Source organism: Poromitra crassiceps (genome assembly GCF_964638095.1).
Source record: "Poromitra crassiceps genome assembly, chromosome: 2".
Taxonomy (NCBI): domain Eukaryota; kingdom Metazoa; phylum Chordata; class Actinopteri; order Beryciformes; family Melamphaidae; genus Poromitra; species Poromitra crassiceps.
The window spans coordinates 8,580,607-8,598,173 of NC_139624.1; the positions used below are offsets into that span (position 1 = coordinate 8,580,607).

Consider the following 17,567-nt stretch of genomic DNA (forward strand, 5'->3'; position numbering starts at 1 on the left):
CTGTCTGTTTGCTCCAACATGATGCTCAACCTCTTCCCCTCTGTCTGTTTGCTCCAAAATGCTGCTCAACCTCTTCTCCTCTGTCTGTTTGCTCCAACATGCTGCTCAACCTCTTCCCCTCTGTCTGTTTGCTCCAACATGCTGCTCAACCTCTTCTCCTCTGTCTGTTTGCTCCAACATGCTGCTCAACCTCTTCCCCTCTGTCTGTTTGCTCCAACATGATGCTCAACCTCTTCTCCTCTGTCTGTTTGCTCCAACATGCTGCTCAACCTCTTCTCCTCTGTCTGTTTGTTCCAACATGCTGCTCAACCTCTTCTCCTCTGTCTGTTTGCTCCAACATGCTGCTCAACCTCTTCTCCTCTGTCTGTTTGCTCCAACATGATGCTCAACCTCTTCTCCTCTGTCTGTTTGCTCCAACATGCTGCTCAACCTCTTCTCCTCTGTCTGTTTGCTCCAACATGCTGCTCAACCTCTTCTCCTCTGTCTGTTTGCTCCAACATGATGCTCAACCTCTTCTCCTCTGTCTGTTTGCTCCAACATGCTGCTCAACCTCTTCTCCTCTGTCTGTTTGCTCCAACATGATGCTCAACCTCTTCTCCTCTGTCTGTTTGCTCCAACATGCTGCTCAACCTCTTCTCCTCTGTCTGTTTGCTCCAACATGCTGCTCAACCTCTTCTCCTCTGTCTGTTTGCTCCAACATGATGCTCAACCTCTTCTCCTCTGTCTGTTTGCTCCAACATGCTGCTCAACCGCTTCTCCTCTGTCTGTTTGCTCCAACATGCTGCTCAACCTCTTCTCCTCTGTCTGTTTGCTCCAACATGCTGCTCAACCTCTTCTCCTCTGTCTGTTTGCTCCAACATGCTGCTCAACCTCTTCTCCTCTGTCTGTTTGCTCCAACATGATGCTCAACCTCTTCCCCTCTGTCTGTTTGCTCCAACATGCTGCTCAACCTCTTCTCCTCTGTCTGTTTGCTCCAACATGCTGCTCAACCTCTTCCCCTCTGTCTGTTTGCTCCAACATGCTGCTCAACCTCTTCTCCTCTGTCTGTTTGTTCCAACATGCTGCTCAACCTCTTCTCCTCTGTCTGTTTGCTCCAACATGCTGCTCAACCTCTTCTCCTCTGTCTGTTTGTTCCAACATGCTGCTCAACCTCTTCTCCTCTGTCTGTTTGCTCCAATATGATGCTCAACCTCTTCTCCTCTGTCTGTTTGCTCCAACATGCTGCTCAACCTCTTCTCCTCTGTCTGTTTGCTCCAACATGCTGCTCAACCTCTTCTCCTCTGTCTGTTTGCTCCAATATGATGCTCAACCTCTTCTCCTCTGTCTGTTTGTTCCAACATGCTGCTCAACCTCTTCTCCTCTGTCTGTTTGCTCCAACATGCTGCTCAACCTCTTCTCCTCTGTCTGTTTGCTCCAACATGCTGCTCAACCTCTTCTCCTCTGTCTGTTTGCTCCAACATGATGCTCAACCTCTTCTCCTCTGTCTGTTTGCTCCAACATGCTGCTCAACCGCTTCTCCTCTGTCTGTTTGCTCCAACATGCTGCTCAACCTCTTCTCCTCTGTCTGTTTGCTCCAACATGCTGCTCAACCTCTTCTCCTCTGTCTGTTTGCTCCAACATGCTGCTCAACCTCTTCTCCTCTGTCTGTTTGCTCCAACATGATGCATGCTCAACCTCTTCTCCTCTGTCTGTTTGCTCCAACATGCTGCTCAACCGCTTCTCCTCTGTCTGTTTGCTCCAACATGCTGCTCAACCTCTTCTCCTCTGTCTGTTTGCTCCAACATGCTGCTCAACCTCTTCTCCTCTGTCTGTTTGCTCCAACATGATGCTCAACCTCTTCTCCTCTGTCTGTTTGCTCCAACATGCTGCTCAACCTCTTCTCCTCTGTCTGTTTGCTCCAACATGCTGCTCAACCTCTTCTCCTCTGTCTGTTTGCTCCAACATGATGCTCAACCTCTTCTCCTCTGTCTGTTTGCTCCAACATGCTGCTCAACCTCTTCTCCTCTGTCTGTTTGCTCCAACATGCTGCTCAACCTCTTCTCCTCTGTCTGTTTGCTCCAACATGCTGCTCAACCTCTTCTCCTCTGTCTGTTTGCTCCAACATGATGCTCAACCTCTTCTCCTCTGTCTGTTTGCTCCAACATGCTGCTCAACCTCTTCTCCTCTGTCTGTTTGCTCCAACATGCTGCTCAACCTCTTCTCCTCTGTCTGTTTGCTCCAACATGCTGCTCAACCTCTTCTCCTCTGTCTGTTTGCTCCAACATGCTGCTCAACCTCTTCTCCTCTGTCTGTTTGCTCCAACATGATGCTCAACCTCTTCTCCTCTGTCTGTTTGCTCCAACATGCTGCTCAACCTCTTCTCCTCTGTCTGTTTGCTCCAACATGCTGCTCAACCTCTTCTCCTCTGTCTGTTTGCTCCAACATGATGCTCAACCTCTTCTCCTCTGTCTGTTTGCTCCAACATGATGCTCAACCTCTTCCCCTCTGTCTGTTTGCTCCAACATGCTGCTCAACCTCTTCTCCTCTGTCTGTTTGCTCCAACATGCTGCTCAACCTCTTCTCCTCTGTCTGTTTGCTCCAACATGCTGCTCAACCTCTTCTCCTCTGTCTGTTTGCTCCAACATGCTGCTCAACCTCTTCTCCTCTGTCTGTTTGTTCCAACATGCTGCTCAACCTCTTCTCCTCTGTCTGTTTGCTCCAATATGATGCTCAACCTCTTCTCCTCTGTCTGTTTGCTCCAACATGCTGCTCAACCTCTTCTCCTCTGTCTGTTTGCTCCAACATGCTGCTCAACCTCTTCTCCTCTGTCTGTTTGCTCCAACATGCTGCTCAACCTCTTCTCCTCTGTCTGTTTGCTCCAACATGATGCTCAACCTCTTCCCCTCTGTCTGTTTGCTCCAACATGCTGCTCAACCTCTTCTCCTCTGTCTGTTTGCTCCAACATGCTGCTCAACCTCTTCCCCTCTGTCTGTTTGCTCCAACATGCTGCTCAACCTCTTCTCCTCTGTCTGTTTGCTCCAACATGCTGCTCAACCTCTTCTCCTCTGTCTGTTTGCTCCAACATGATGCTCAACCTCTTCTCCTCTGTCTGTTTGCTCCAACATGCTGCTCAACCTCTTCTCCTCTGTCTGTTTGCTCCAACATGCTGCTCAACCTCTTCTCCTCTGTCTGTTTGCTCCAACATGCTGCTCAACCTCTTCTCCTCTGTCTGTTTGCTCCAACATGATGCTCAACCGCTTCTCCTCTGTCTGTTTGCTCCAACATGATGCTCAACCTCTTCTCCTCTGTCTGTTTGCTCCAACATGCTGCTCAACCTCTTCTCCTCTGTCTGTTTGCTCCAACATGATGCTCAACCTCTTCCCCTCTGTCTGTTTGCTCCAACATGCTGCTCAACCTCTTCTCCTCTGTCTGTTTGCTCCAACATGCTGCTCAACCTCTTCCCCTCTGTCTGTTTGCTCCAACATGCTGCTCAACCTCTTCTCCTCTGTCTGTTTGTTCCAACATGCTGCTCAACCTCTTCTCCTCTGTCTGTTTGCTCCAACATGCTGCTCAACCTCTTCTCCTCTGTCTGTTTGTTCCAACATGCTGCTCAACCTCTTCTCCTCTGTCTGTTTGCTCCAATATGATGCTCAACCTCTTCTCCTCTGTCTGTTTGCTCCAACATGCTGCTCAACCTCTTCTCCTCTGTCTGTTTGCTCCAACATGCTGCTCAACCTCTTCTCCTCTGTCTGTTTGCTCCAATATGATGCTCAACCTCTTCTCCTCTGTCTGTTTGTTCCAACATGCTGCTCAACCTCTTCTCCTCTGTCTGTTTGCTCCAACATGCTGCTCAACCTCTTCTCCTCTGTCTGTTTGCTCCAACATGCTGCTCAACCTCTTCTCCTCTGTCTGTTTGCTCCAACATGATGCTCAACCTCTTCTCCTCTGTCTGTTTGCTCCAACATGCTGCTCAACCGCTTCTCCTCTGTCTGTTTGCTCCAACATGCTGCTCAACCTCTTCTCCTCTGTCTGTTTGCTCCAACATGCTGCTCAACCTCTTCTCCTCTGTCTGTTTGCTCCAACATGCTGCTCAACCTCTTCTCCTCTGTCTGTTTGCTCCAACATGATGCTCAACCTCTTCTCCTCTGTCTGTTTGCTCCAACATGCTGCTCAACCGCTTCTCCTCTGTCTGTTTGCTCCAACATGCTGCTCAACCTCTTCTCCTCTGTCTGTTTGCTCCAACATGCTGCTCAACCTCTTCTCCTCTGTCTGTTTGCTCCAACATGATGCTCAACCTCTTCTCCTCTGTCTGTTTGCTCCAACATGCTGCTCAACCTCTTCTCCTCTGTCTGTTTGCTCCAACATGCTGCTCAACCTCTTCTCCTCTGTCTGTTTGCTCCAACATGATGCTCAACCTCTTCTCCTCTGTCTGTTTGCTCCAACATGCTGCTCAACCTCTTCTCCTCTGTCTGTTTGCTCCAACATGCTGCTCAACCTCTTCTCCTCTGTCTGTTTGCTCCAACATGCTGCTCAACCTCTTCTCCTCTGTCTGTTTGCTCCAACATGATGCTCAACCTCTTCTCCTCTGTCTGTTTGCTCCAACATGCTGCTCAACCTCTTCTCCTCTGTCTGTTTGCTCCAACATGCTGCTCAACCTCTTCTCCTCTGTCTGTTTGCTCCAACATGATGCTCAACCTCTTCCCCTCTGTCTGTTTGCTCCAACATGCTGCTCAACCTCTTCTCCTCTGTCTGTTTGCTCCAACATGCTGCTCAACCTCTTCTCCTCTGTCTGTTTGCTCCAACATGCTGCTCAACCTCTTCTCCTCTGTCTGTTTGCTCCAACATGCTGCTCAACCTCTTCTCCTCTGTCTGTTTGTTCCAACATGCTGCTCAACCTCTTCTCCTCTGTCTGTTTGCTCCAATATGATGCTCAACCTCTTCTCCTCTGTCTGTTTGCTCCAACATGCTGCTCAACCTCTTCTCCTCTGTCTGTTTGCTCCAACATGCTGCTCAACCTCTTCTCCTCTGTCTGTTTGCTCCAACATGCTGCTCAACCTCTTCTCCTCTGTCTGTTTGCTCCAACATGCTGCTCAACCTCTTCTCCTCTGTCTGTTTGCTCCAACATGCTGCTCAACCTCTTCTCCTCTGTCTGTTTGCTCCAACATGCTGCTCAACCTCTTCTCCTCTGTCTGTTTGCTCCAACATGATGCTCAACCTCTTCCCCTCTGTCTGTTTGCTCCAACATGCTGCTCAACCTCTTCTCCTCTGTCTGTTTGCTCCAACATGCTGCTCAACCTCTTCCCCTCTGTCTGTTTGCTCCAACATGCTGCTCAACCTCTTCTCCTCTGTCTGTTTGCTCCAACATGCTGCTCAACCTCTTCTCCTCTGTCTGTTTGCTCCAACATGATGCTCAACCTCTTCTCCTCTGTCTGTTTGCTCCAACATGCTGCTCAACCTCTTCTCCTCTGTCTGTTTGCTCCAACATGCTGCTCAACCTCTTCTCCTCTGTCTGTTTGCTCCAACATGCTGCTCAACCTCTTCTCCTCTGTCTGTTTGCTCCAACATGATGCTCAACCGCTTCTCCTCTGTCTGTTTGCTCCAACATGATGCTCAACCTCTTCTCCTCTGTCTGTTTGCTCCAACATGATGCTCAACCTTACCTTTACACAAATACCTTTCTGCCTTTCACCCTCATAGCTCCTCTCCTTGCAGTCTTGTATGTCCAAGGGTCAGGATAGTATTGTGTGATATCTGCTCATAAGTGGGTGTAACCTCTGACTCTTGAACTCCCTGTAATTCAAGTTCAAGTCAACTTTGTTGTCATCCCAGCTAATAACCCGGTCACACCACATGGCATACAAGTAACACTTTCAAAACACTTTGACACAACACAAACACACACACATACATGAATGACATGGACTTGACTTGGTAATCTACTGTACATCTGAGATGCCTGAAGACTTGAGATTGACTTGGTTGGGACTTGAGTAAAGTTGATCACACACCTCTGCCTACTGTCTACTCGAGTGTGACTGTATCAGCTCCTTCCACTCCTGCTGTTCATTATCTCCACCTCAGAGATATAAAGAGCAAAGTGTTTTGTTATTCCAGAGGGACAGTCTGGACATGACCTTCTCCAACCTGCCTTAAGAACTCCCACTGATGGTCCAGGCTGCACAATCTAAATATAGTCACATCCTTCATTGTTAATTGGGGCTTTCAGTGATTAACGAGCTGCCAGCAGTGTTCATACAGGCTATCTATAGACTAATGACCTCATACAGGCTATCTATAGACTACTGACCTCATACAGGCTATCTATAGACTAATGACCTCATACAGGCTATCTATAGACTAATGACCCTAATGCTTCACACTGAACCAGGCACCGCTCATACAAACGGCTGGAAACACTGGAGAGCAGTCTGGCTTTCTTTAATAGAGAGGCAAAGTGAAACGTCACTTCCTGCTTTCTACCTGTAGCCTACCAGCGCTGGGAAAAACTATGAATGGCGGTGGACGGAGAATAAGGTTACTTTTTTGATCCCGTTTGAATTGTGCCACGGGGTGCCAACGCTAATTTTGTCAATTTAAAACATTAGGGTTGTCCTACAACCCAGGTTTTACGAGTGAGAACGAGAGCTCTCACTAGTGCCTACTTCGCTGCGTACGCAGCATTATGGAAGACTGTCATTTTTGCTCCAAAAATTACTTTACATTAAAACCTGACCACGCCCCTTTAGGTGACGTGGTGCCCCCCTGGGCTGACTGGGCCTCCCACCTCGCCCCCGTGACTACGTCACGGCCAGTCTGCCCAGGGGCCGCCACTCATTTCTTCCAGCCAGCTGAGATCCGACGCACCCAGAGACGCATCGACGCAGCAAGGCTGGGTAGTGAGAGCTCTCGTTCTCACTCGTAAAACCTGGGTTGTAGGACAACCCTAATGTTTTACTTCGTTTCGAACTCAAGCTCTCACTAGTGCCTCCATTCAACCGACCTTGCTGCCGGGAGCACCCCACAGGGCGACCCGAAAGGCACCGGTGAACCACGGCCATATGGCAACGTTTATGCCTAACCGTCTGACATATTAGAGTGGCAACGATACTACTTTCTTGCCACCGACAGCACCGCGTGCGCGAACTGCGAACCGGACACGTCGAGACTGTAGTACCTGACGAAAGTGTGATGAGAGGACCATGAAGCCGCGGCACACATGTCCTCCACCGACACACCACGCAACAACGCAGAGGATGTCGCAACACCTCGCGTAGAATGCGCCTTGATACCCTCCGGGGGAACCTTGCCCACGGCAGAGTATGCCAACGCAATCGCCTCCACTATCCAGTGTGATAAGCGATCCTTGGAAAGGGGTCCGCCCTGGGCCCTTTGCCCAAAGCAAACCAACAGCTGATCTGTAATGCGTAATGAGCGCGTCCTGGCCACATAGGCCGAGAGCGCCCTTACGGGGCACAGCATGTGCAAACGTCTCTCCTCACCCGAACTGAACGGCGGGGGACAGAATGCCGATAAGTCTATTACCATAGACCTATAGCTGGCATTAATATTCTTGGGCTGGTACGCCGGGTTAGGTCGCAACGTAACCCTGCGCCCATCGTCCCCAAAAACCATACAGGCCTGCTGTACCGAGAGGGCAATCAGGTCACCGACTCTCTTCCCTGACGATAAGGCCAGCAGCAGCGCGGTCTTTAAGGACAGAACCTTTAAATCGGCGGAGTCCAAGGGCTCAAACGGATGACCCGTTAGCCCGTCCAGCACCGTAACCAGGTCCCATTTGGGAAAAACGCACCGCAACGGCGGGCGCAGTTTACGCGCCCCCTTCATGAAGCGCGAGACCAAAGGGCACACCCCCACGGGGGTCCCTTCAATCCCCATGTGGCAAGCCGAAATCGCGGCTACGTACACCTTAAGCGACTGCGGAGACTGCCCCGCGTCAAGCAAGCTTTGAAGGAAACAGAGAACTGGACGCACGCTGCAGTTCACTGGATCCACACCCTTACTTGTGCACCATCGCGAAAAAACCTGCCACTTGTACGCATACTGAGTGCGGGTCGAAGCGGCCCTAGCACTCTGAATAGTGCGCACCACATTGTCAGGCAAGCCCTGTGCTAGCAACTGGTCCCGTTCAGGAGCCAGACTGCTAGCTTCCACCTGCCTGGGGAGGGGTGGAACACCTCCCCCTCCGCCTGGGACAGGAGATCGGCCCGCACCGGCAATGCCCACGGCGGGCCCTGCGCCAGGGAGACCAGGTCCGCAAACCACGTCTGCCTGGGCCAGAACGGGGCCACTAGAACGAGCCGGAGACGCTGTTCCCTCACCCTGTCCAACACCTGACGGATCAGGGGGATCGGTGGAAACGCATAGAGCCCCTCCCGTGGCCACGCGTTCGCCAACGCGTCGTGTCCCAACGGGGGGCTGTCCTCCTGGATCGAGAACCACAATGGGCAGTGCGTCACGCGATGCGAAGAGATCGACGCGGGCACGACCGAACCTGGCCCAAATCTGTTCCACCACCTGAGGGTGGAGGCACCACTCCGTGTGACGGGGGTAGCCTCGAGACAGCAGGTCGGCGCCGTAATTCAGCCGTCCCGGCAGATAGACCGCCGACACTGACAGGAGACGGGGATACGCCCACAGGTGAATCTCCGCCGCTAACTGGTTCAAAGTCTTCGACCGCACACCGCCCTGTTTGTTCAGGTGGGCGATCGCCGCCATATTGTCCGAGCGAATCAGCACATGGCGTCCATGTATGACTCGCTGGAAATGAAGCAGAGCGAGGCGGATCGCCTCCAGCTCCAAGACGTTTATGTGGCGATGCTCCTGAGCTTCCCACCGGCCGTTCGCCGACAGAAACCCGCACACCGCACCCCAACCCCAGAGGGAGGCGTCGGTGCGAATCACTAGCCTGAGCGGGACCGGGCCCAATCGAGTGCCCCTCGATAGGTAACGGGGGTCTGCCCACATGGCCAAAGCCAGGCGGGCCTGACCTGTCATAGGCACCCTGCGATGACGGTCCCTGGCTGGATCCAAGCGCAACGCAAGGAACCAGATCTGGAACGGACGCATGTGTAGCCTCCCCAGGGGGAGCACATGCAGTGCCGAGGCCATCAGGCTCAACATGACTGTGCACTGAAGCACTGACACCGAGGAGCATCGACTTAATGTCCTCGCTGTCCGCACCGTGCGCGCCTGTCGCTCCCGCGAAAGGCGGGCTCGCATAGCCCGGGAGTTCAACTCGAGCCCCAGGAAGATCGCCGTCTGTTCTGGGGCGAGGCAGCTCTTTTTCCAGTTCACCAGAAACCCTAAGGTTTGTAGGTGATCGGTCACCACCCTGGTATGTTTCGTGGCATCGATCCTCGAGCCGGCCACAATAAGAGCGTCGTCGAGGTAAAGGAAGATGCTAACCCCTCTCGCGCGGAGGGGGGCCAAGGCCGTCTCCACGAAAGCCATGAAGGTTCGCGGGCTCAATGACATGCCGAAAGGCAAGACACAGAACTCGTAAGCCTTCCCCAGGAAGGAGAACCTCAGGTATTTCCTGTGTCTCTTGACCACGTGGACATGGAAGAACGCATCTTTCAGGTCCACGGAAGTAAAGAAATCCCCCTGTCTCAACGCGTTGAAGAGGTGGGGAAAAGAGAGCATTCGGAACGGAAGCTTCCTCAGCGTCTTGTTGAGGCGCCGGAGGTCCAGAATTGGACGCATGGAGCCGTCCTTTTTGGGCACGACGAAGTACCTGTGGTAGAACCCCGAGCGCACCTCTGCCTTGGGGACCGAGCGGATCGCCCCCTTGGCGAGGAGCGAAATGACCTCCTTGCGGAGTATGTCTATGGACTCCCCCTCCACGACCGTATCGTGGGTCCCGTCGAACCTGGGTGAGGCCCTGGCAAACTGCATGGCGTAACCCTTCGAAGGGTGCGCCGCAGCCACGGGGACGGGGAACACAGACGCTCCCAGGCCTCGAGCCTGTCGGGCAACGATGGTCTGTTTGGTATATTGTTGGGCACCGGGGGACCCGGTGCTTTGGTTGGGGAAGAAAAAGGGGGGGGCGGGACAAACGAGGCTAAGCCCCCCTGCCGGTTTCTTACGCGGGCTCCGCCTACTGACGTGCCCTGTGAGCGTGTTGAACCGGCGAAACCCCCCAGCCGTGCGACTTTCGCCGGCTGGGGGGAGTAAGGAGGCAAGCCTCTCTTTCGACCGCCGGATGCGGACTCGTCCGCTCGCGCGGTCCCCAGGAGAGCTCCCGACCAACGATGGGCCCATGGCACCATCGATGGTGGGCTTGTCCCGGGGGCCTCCTGATGGCGGATAAGTGATCCAGGGAGAGCTCCCGACCGGACTCGGGCGCTGGGCACCGAGGACGGTGGGCTTGTCCCTAAAGCTACAAGCCGAAGGCTGGCCCTGAGGCCAAGCCCCAGCGAGCTGGGTTGGGTAGGCCCCTGCTGAGTCCCAGACCGAAGTTGAGCGCTGAGCTCCAACGACGGTGGGCTCATAGCCCCCCCCCTTCCCCAGGGAGGTGACTAAGTACGGGACTGGTTACCTGCTCCCCGCGCACCTCCTCGTTTTGGGGGGCGGGGGCCGCGTCCCCTGACCTGCCGTGGGACGAATGATGGGCCCACCGCGGCCAGGTGGGGCGCAACCACTGGGGGCGCCCTAGCCGGTGAGACTCGTACCCGCTGATGCGGGGCGGTCCGCGGCGGCGGAGGCCCCGGAGGACGACTCCGCGCGCGCGCCTGGACCTGGAACCGGCGGTCCTCCCCCTTCGCCCGCTTGGGCATGAAGGAGCTGACCGCCGCCGAGTCCCTCTGACGCGACTCCAACCGCTGGGCCATGTCCTCCACGGAAGAGCCGAACACGCCCTCCGGAGAGATCTGAGCCCCCAGCAGCCTCCTCTTATCCTGCTCAGGGAGCTGGGTAAGATTTAGCCACAGGTGGCGGTGGGTGAGAACGGAGAAGGCCATGACCTTCCCACTGTTCTGCGCCAGGCAGTCTACCATACGCATGGCGTAATCCGTGGCCATCCTGAGTTCTGTAAACAGCTCGGGGGCAGGGTCACCTTGCATGTCCCGCAGGAGCACCGCCTGGTAGCCCTGCAGAATGGCCAGGTTGTTGGTCATGGCGGCGGACTGCCCCGCCGCCAAGTACGCCTTTTCGGCCAACTTGGCTGTAAGTTGGCACGCTTTGGAGGGCAAAGCAGGCCTCGCGGAGTTAGGGGCCAGGTGTCTGGCCACGATATCCTCGAGAGGAGGCATCGCGGTTAACGCGAGTTTATCCGCCCCCTCTAAGGCCGACCATGGAGCCATGCCTGCGCAGAGCGGCTTGGCCTCCTGAGGCCTTTCCCATCCTGACTGCACCGCGCGAACCACGTCTATACAGACCGGCAGCCGGGGCTTCGGGCGGGGTGCCTGTGGTGCCTGGAGTGGCTGGTAATAGCAACCCCGCAGCACTGATTCGAGGGGCGGAGGTGGTTCGGCCTGAGCAATGCCAAGCTTAGCTGCAGCCCTAGACATTACCCCCAGAAACTGCTTCTGATAGGGCTCGTTGAGGCTAGCCTCCGAACGGGTCCCTAACAGAGAGGTGGCCGCGGTAGCGCGGTCCCATTCCTCCCCGCCAGACAACTCCTCTTGGGGGGCGTCCTGGGGGGGAATGATGGGGTCATAGGGGAAAAACCCCCCCTGTTGTATCACAGGGTCGATGGGCTCGTCCCCCCAGTTAAGAATCTGCCGTTCGGGTAGGACCGGGGAGCCCTGCTCTTCAGGTAACTCCTCTTCCTCCGAGCGGTCAGACCCACCGCACGCGCCTCCCTCGGGAGGTGCGTGGCTAAGCGGCTGGCCCACCTGGATAAAGAGCATCGCTCTCTCCCGTAAAACGGCCAGGGTAAAGCCTTCGCATGCCCGGCAGAAATCTGCTTTCAACAGGGCGTCGCTAGCATGGTTGTGCCCGAGGCAAAACACACACTGGCTATGGCGGTCCTGGACCGCCAATGTAGCCTCACAGCTAACACAGCTCTTGGCTGTCTCCCTCTGTCTCATGTCAGCCGCCCGGCTCATTGTGCGAGTAAGCAGTTTTAGCTAACCCGCCAACAACCCCGCCGACTGTCTAGAATTAGCGGGAGTTAACCGTGTATGCTGACTGTCTACAGTCGCTTGCAACGGTGAATATGCTGGAGTGCTACAAGCTAGCTGCTAGCTGCACGAGACGACTAGCTAGCTACCTATTTAACGTTACTCCAGCCGGAGAAACGTGTGCGCTCTAACGCTAGTAGCTGGCGCCTACAGTACCTAGCAACAGAAGTAAACCGCACGGATGCAAGCCAGCTAACTGTGACAACTGTGCTAATTAGCCTGTTGTTCTAGTGCTTAACGGTACAAGCTATTCTGCACGTGTGCAACCTAGCTAAAAGTTATGAGTGCAGACCTGAGTCTTGCGCTCGAGCCTAACAACGTTAACCCAGCCGGGGAAACGTGAAAACATGCACTGCGCGGCGGCAGAAATACATGCACTGCGCAGCGGCAGTAATATAACAGTTAGCAAAGAAGATACTCATAGCTTTGGATGACTTGATCCGATGCCGCTGGTGAAGAGCACAGGAACGGGTCCCCGAATCCTGATTTATCTCGTCCACGCGAAACCTCTCGAAGGTGGGCAAATGAACCGAAGCGAGTCTATTTGTCCAAGCTATGAAGAGCACTGACTTTAATAATAATAATAATACATCGGATTTATATAGCGCTTTTCCAAATGCTCAAAGACGCTTCACAATACAAAACAATATAATACCATAACTTAAGAAAAGAGAAGAAAATAAATAAAGAAAATAAATAAAAGGTGAGAGAGGGAGGAGTTCATGGGTTGAAAGCAAGGGTGAAAAGGTGGGTTTTGAGGGTGTGTTTAAATGATGACAGAGTGTCTGCTTGACGGATATGGCTGGGGAGGGCGTTCCAGAGGGTGGGGGCAGCTGCAGCGAAGGCCCTGTCGCCCCAGGTCCGGAGCTTCGTTCTGGTGGTTTGGAGAAGGTTAGCATCTGCGGACCTGAGGCGACGGGTAGGCGTGTGGAGGTGAAGGAGGTCAGAGAGATAGGAGGGGGCCAGGTTGTTGAGGGATTTGAAGGTGATGAGTAATAATTTGAATTGAATCCTGTACGTGATGGGGAGCCAGTGGAGATCGTGGAGGATGGGGGTGATGTGGTCGGAGCGGCGGGTGGAGGTGAGCATGCGGGCAGCGGAGTTTTGGACGTATTGGAGTTTTTTGAGGGTTTTGGTGGGTGTGCCGTATAGGATGCTGTTGCAGTAGTCCAGTCGGGATGTGATGAAAGCGTGAGTCAGTGTTTCGGCAGCAGAGAAGGATAGTGAGGGGCGTAGACGGGCAATGTTCCTGAGGTGAAAGAAGGCGGATTTGGTGATCTGGTTGACATGCGGGATGAAGGAGAGGGTGGGGTCGAGAATGATTCCAAGGTTGCGGACGTGGGTGGAGGGGGTGACAGTGGAGCCGTCAATGTTGACAGAGAAATGGTTGACAGAGCTAACTGCGGAGCTTAAGAAAACGACGTCCTCACGCTGGCTGGAAGAAGCGAAGAGTGGCGGCCCCTGGGCAGACTGGCCGTGACGTAGTCACGGGGGCGAGGTGGGAGGCCCAGTCAGCCCAGGGGGGCACCACGTCACCTAAAGGGGCGTGGTCAGGTTTTAATGTAAAGTAATTTTTGGAGCAAAAATGACAGTCTTCCATAATGCTGCGTACGCAGCGAAGTAGGCACTAGTGAGAGCTTGAGTTCGAAACGAAGTAAAACATAGCTTTGCATGTCAAGAAAGTCACAGTTTGTCGCCAAACTGTTGCACTATAAGTTATAAATCAGAAAGACTACATACACTGTCGCCTAAGTGACGTCACTTTCTCTACCGGCAAAGCTGAACACGAGCGTCCATGAGCTATGTAGTTTTTATAGGAAACTAACCCCTACGTTTCAGTTTGACGACAAACTATCATGGCTATCATGTTCAACTGTAGGCTATCATGTTCAACTATAGGCTATCATGATCAACTGTAGGCTAACATGTTCAACTGTAGGCTATCATGTTGAACTGTAGGCTATCATGTTGAACTGTAGGCTATCATGTTGAACTGTAGGCTATCATGTTCAACTGTAGGCTAACATGTTGAACTGTAGGCTATCATGTTGAACTGTAGGCTAACATGTTCAACTGTAGGCTATCATGTTGAACTGTAGGCTAACATGTTGAACTGTAGGCTAACATGTTGAACTGTAGGCTATCATGTTCAACTGTAGGCTATCATGATCAACTGTAGGCTAACATGTTCAACTGTAGGCTATCATGTTGAACTGTAGGCTATCATGTTGAACTGTAGGCTATCATGTTGAACTGTAGGCTATCATGTTCAACTGTAGGCTAACATGTTGAACTGTAGGCTATCATGTTGAACTGTAGGCTATCATGTTGAACTGTAGGCTAACATGTTGAACTGTAGGCTAACATGTTGAACTGTAGGCTAACATGTTGAACTGTAGGCTATCATGTTGAACTGTAGGCTAACATGTTGAACTGTAGGCTAACATGTTGAACTGTAGGCTATCATGTTCAACTATAGGCTATCATGTTCAACTGTAGGCTATCATGTTCAACTGTAGGCTAACATGTTCAACTGTAGGCTATCATGTTCAACTATAGGCTATCGTGTTCAACTGTAGGCTAACATGTTCAACTGTAGGCTATCATGTTCAACTATAGGCTATGATGTTCAACTGTAGGCTATCATGTTAAACTGTAGGCTAACATGTTCAACTGTAGGCTATCATGTTCAACTGTAGGCTAACATGTTCAACTGTAGGCTATCATGTTCAACTCTAGGCTATCGGGTTGTAGGCTAACATGTTGAACTATAGGCTATCATGTTCAACTATAGGCTATCATGTTCAACTGTAGGCTATCATGTTCAACTGTATAGCTGTTTCTGGGTTTTCGCCTCTCTTCATTATTAAAGCAGACAGGAAAACTGCAATCGAAATATTCTGAAATGACAAAATCAAGTGGCTTGACTTTCTAACCAAGCGAGAGAGAGAAACACGTTTTATGCAAGGAAAATGTTTTATGGATTTTAGATTTATAAAATTCTACAGCCAGCCTACTGATTAGTTGAAAGTGTCTATAATGATTATCAAACAGGGGAATGTACAACTATATAACATTTTAGATAATAGCAAAACGAATTTGATAGGCTACAATATATAGAAAATAATAAAATAAAATACCAAGTTTGATAAACTCACTACTCAATTATAACTGGGTATCACAGTCTCACCATGAGTTCCGAGAAATATTATAGGAATGTTATGTGCTTCCATAAACAATTATAGAATACAAGTATAGGCCTAAATATAAACTAACTATATTAAACAGATGCACTATTATAGGCTAGCTAGCCTATTCCATCAGTTGATATTATGGGGATTCCAAAGACAGAGAAACACATCTCACTCACTCACTCACTCACTCACTCACTCACTCACTCACACACACACACACACACACACACACACACACACACACACACACACACACACACACACACACGCACGCACGCAAGCATGCACGTACTGTACACACACACACACACACACACACACACACACACACACACACACACACACACACACACACACACACACACGTAGTAAAGAGCTGCCACTGACTCACCGCGTGCAGGGAGACGAAGCTGAACAGAAGCAGCGTGAGGCGGTGTGTGAAGGACATGGTTACATCTCATGCACCTAAACACACAACAACAACAACAACAACTCTATAACTACTAATATCGTCATAAATAATAATGTAGTCTTCTAATAATAATAATAATAATAATAATAAAATAGCCTGCAATATGTTTGCACACACTTCTTAGGCTGACATAAATACCGTATTTAGACCTCATAGACTATTATCAAACTGCATTTAACTAAATAGTTACCGGTATGCAGGTTGTAGGCTTTGGTTGCCTTGGTGATTCACGCACCTACATCAGGCTCCAGACTCCAGAATAAAACCACCACACGAAATAGCCTAAATAAAAGTCTTTCAGGACAGTCGAAATTAAATGTTCATTCCGGTTGTAGGCTAATAAACAAAACAAAACAAAGCAATCAGGACTCCAGATGTTAACTTATAATAACTCCTCCATTCTGCAGGCGGTGTGTGAGCCCTGCGCGTGTGTGAGTCAGAGGCGGACTGCTGAGGCGGTGCTCCGGACACCACGTTTCCCGTAGGATACCCCCAGAGTGATGCGCGCAGTGGCAGCACACCCGCGCGTCTTCAAGGCCTGAGGACTTCTCCGAGAGCACTGGTGGTTCGACTGTGACATGCCAACAGCGACATCTCGCGGGAACACCGTTTATCACTCCCAATAAAGTAATGTTTACTTAGTAACGCAGGCTACTGTATACAGAAAAGTATAATGGTTCTGATCATATGGCTAAATGTTATTTAATCAATGCCTGAGTGTGAGCAACTGTACAGTAGCATGACTCAATTTCCCCTTGGGAATCAATACTCTAAAGTTATTCTGATTCTGAACTAAGTAGGCTATCTATCATCTATCTATCTATCTATCTATCTATCTATCTATCTATCTATCTATCTATCTATCTATCTATCTATCTATCTATCTATCGGCTATATAAAAGGGGCAAGTGGGCAATCTCTGTCTGTTTGTTTCAATTTTTGTCCCACTGATGATGTCATAGGACATAGGTGATGTCATAAGAGGAAAAACATCTTCGGACATCACTGATTATGTCATAAGAACTGATGATGTCATACTGTAGCTACTTAAGTAGGGTTTTCAGGGATCTGTACTTTACTGAGTATTTATTTTTCTGACAACTCTTTACTCCTTATAACAAATTATCTGCAGGCTACTTTCTACTTACATTTTCAAAGCAGGCTAGTTACTTTAGTTGTAATGCAGGACAGACAAAAAACATCTGTGTCTCTCGTCTCGCGCTCCCCCGCTTTCACTTATGTGCACCTTTTTGTGGAAAAAGCACATCACACAATTTTCTTTAATCAAAGTATATACATCTTAAAACACGTTTGGACAGGATCTTTTAAGTTTAATAGTCTTCAGATTATATTATGATGTGAGTGAGCTTTGCACAGAAACAGCTGATAGATATACTTATTTTCTTTTATAGGCTATTACATTTCAGATCCTATACTCTTTTACTTTTACTTGAGTATAGCTAAATAAGTTGAATCAGTACTTCTACTTTGACCAGTCTTTTTCTTTTCTTTTTAACACAAGTACATAACTGTACTTAAGTAGCCTATAAAGAATGTGTGTACTTTTCCCACCTCTGGTCAGAGGTCTATCTCTCTCTGTTTTCGCCAAACCGAAACAAGAGATGGACAACTCTTCTCAGATGAAATAAGATAGATGGAAATAAGAAGATAAATCCGCTATCAAATTGGTATCAGATATCAGTTGTGTTTTCTCTGATTATAATGGAGGTGGATATTTTCTTTTAAGCAGACTAACACCTAAAATCTTCATAGTTTTAA

The 17,567-nt window shown here is 50.7% G+C and overlaps 1 protein-coding gene across 3 annotated transcripts in view; it reads right to left on the reverse strand.

Annotated features, from left to right (window-relative positions):
- Positions 1–16,165, reverse strand: part of LOC310772500 (vasoactive intestinal polypeptide receptor 2-like) — a 144,530-nt gene extending 128,365 nt beyond the window's left edge. For 2 of the 3 annotated variants that reach the window (XM_083632325.1, XM_083632323.1), the window contains exons 1-2: positions 15,979–16,165; positions 15,708–15,781 (exon numbers count right to left, since the gene is read on the reverse strand). In XM_083632325.1, the coding sequence (XP_083488451.1) occupies positions 15,708–15,777 (70 nt within the window). In that variant the 5' untranslated portion in view covers positions 15,778–15,781; positions 15,979–16,165. The remainder of the gene's footprint in view (positions 1–15,707; positions 15,782–15,978) is intronic. The other variant, XM_083632324.1, reaches the window with a different exon arrangement.
- Positions 16,166–17,567: the final 1,402 nt, after the last annotated feature.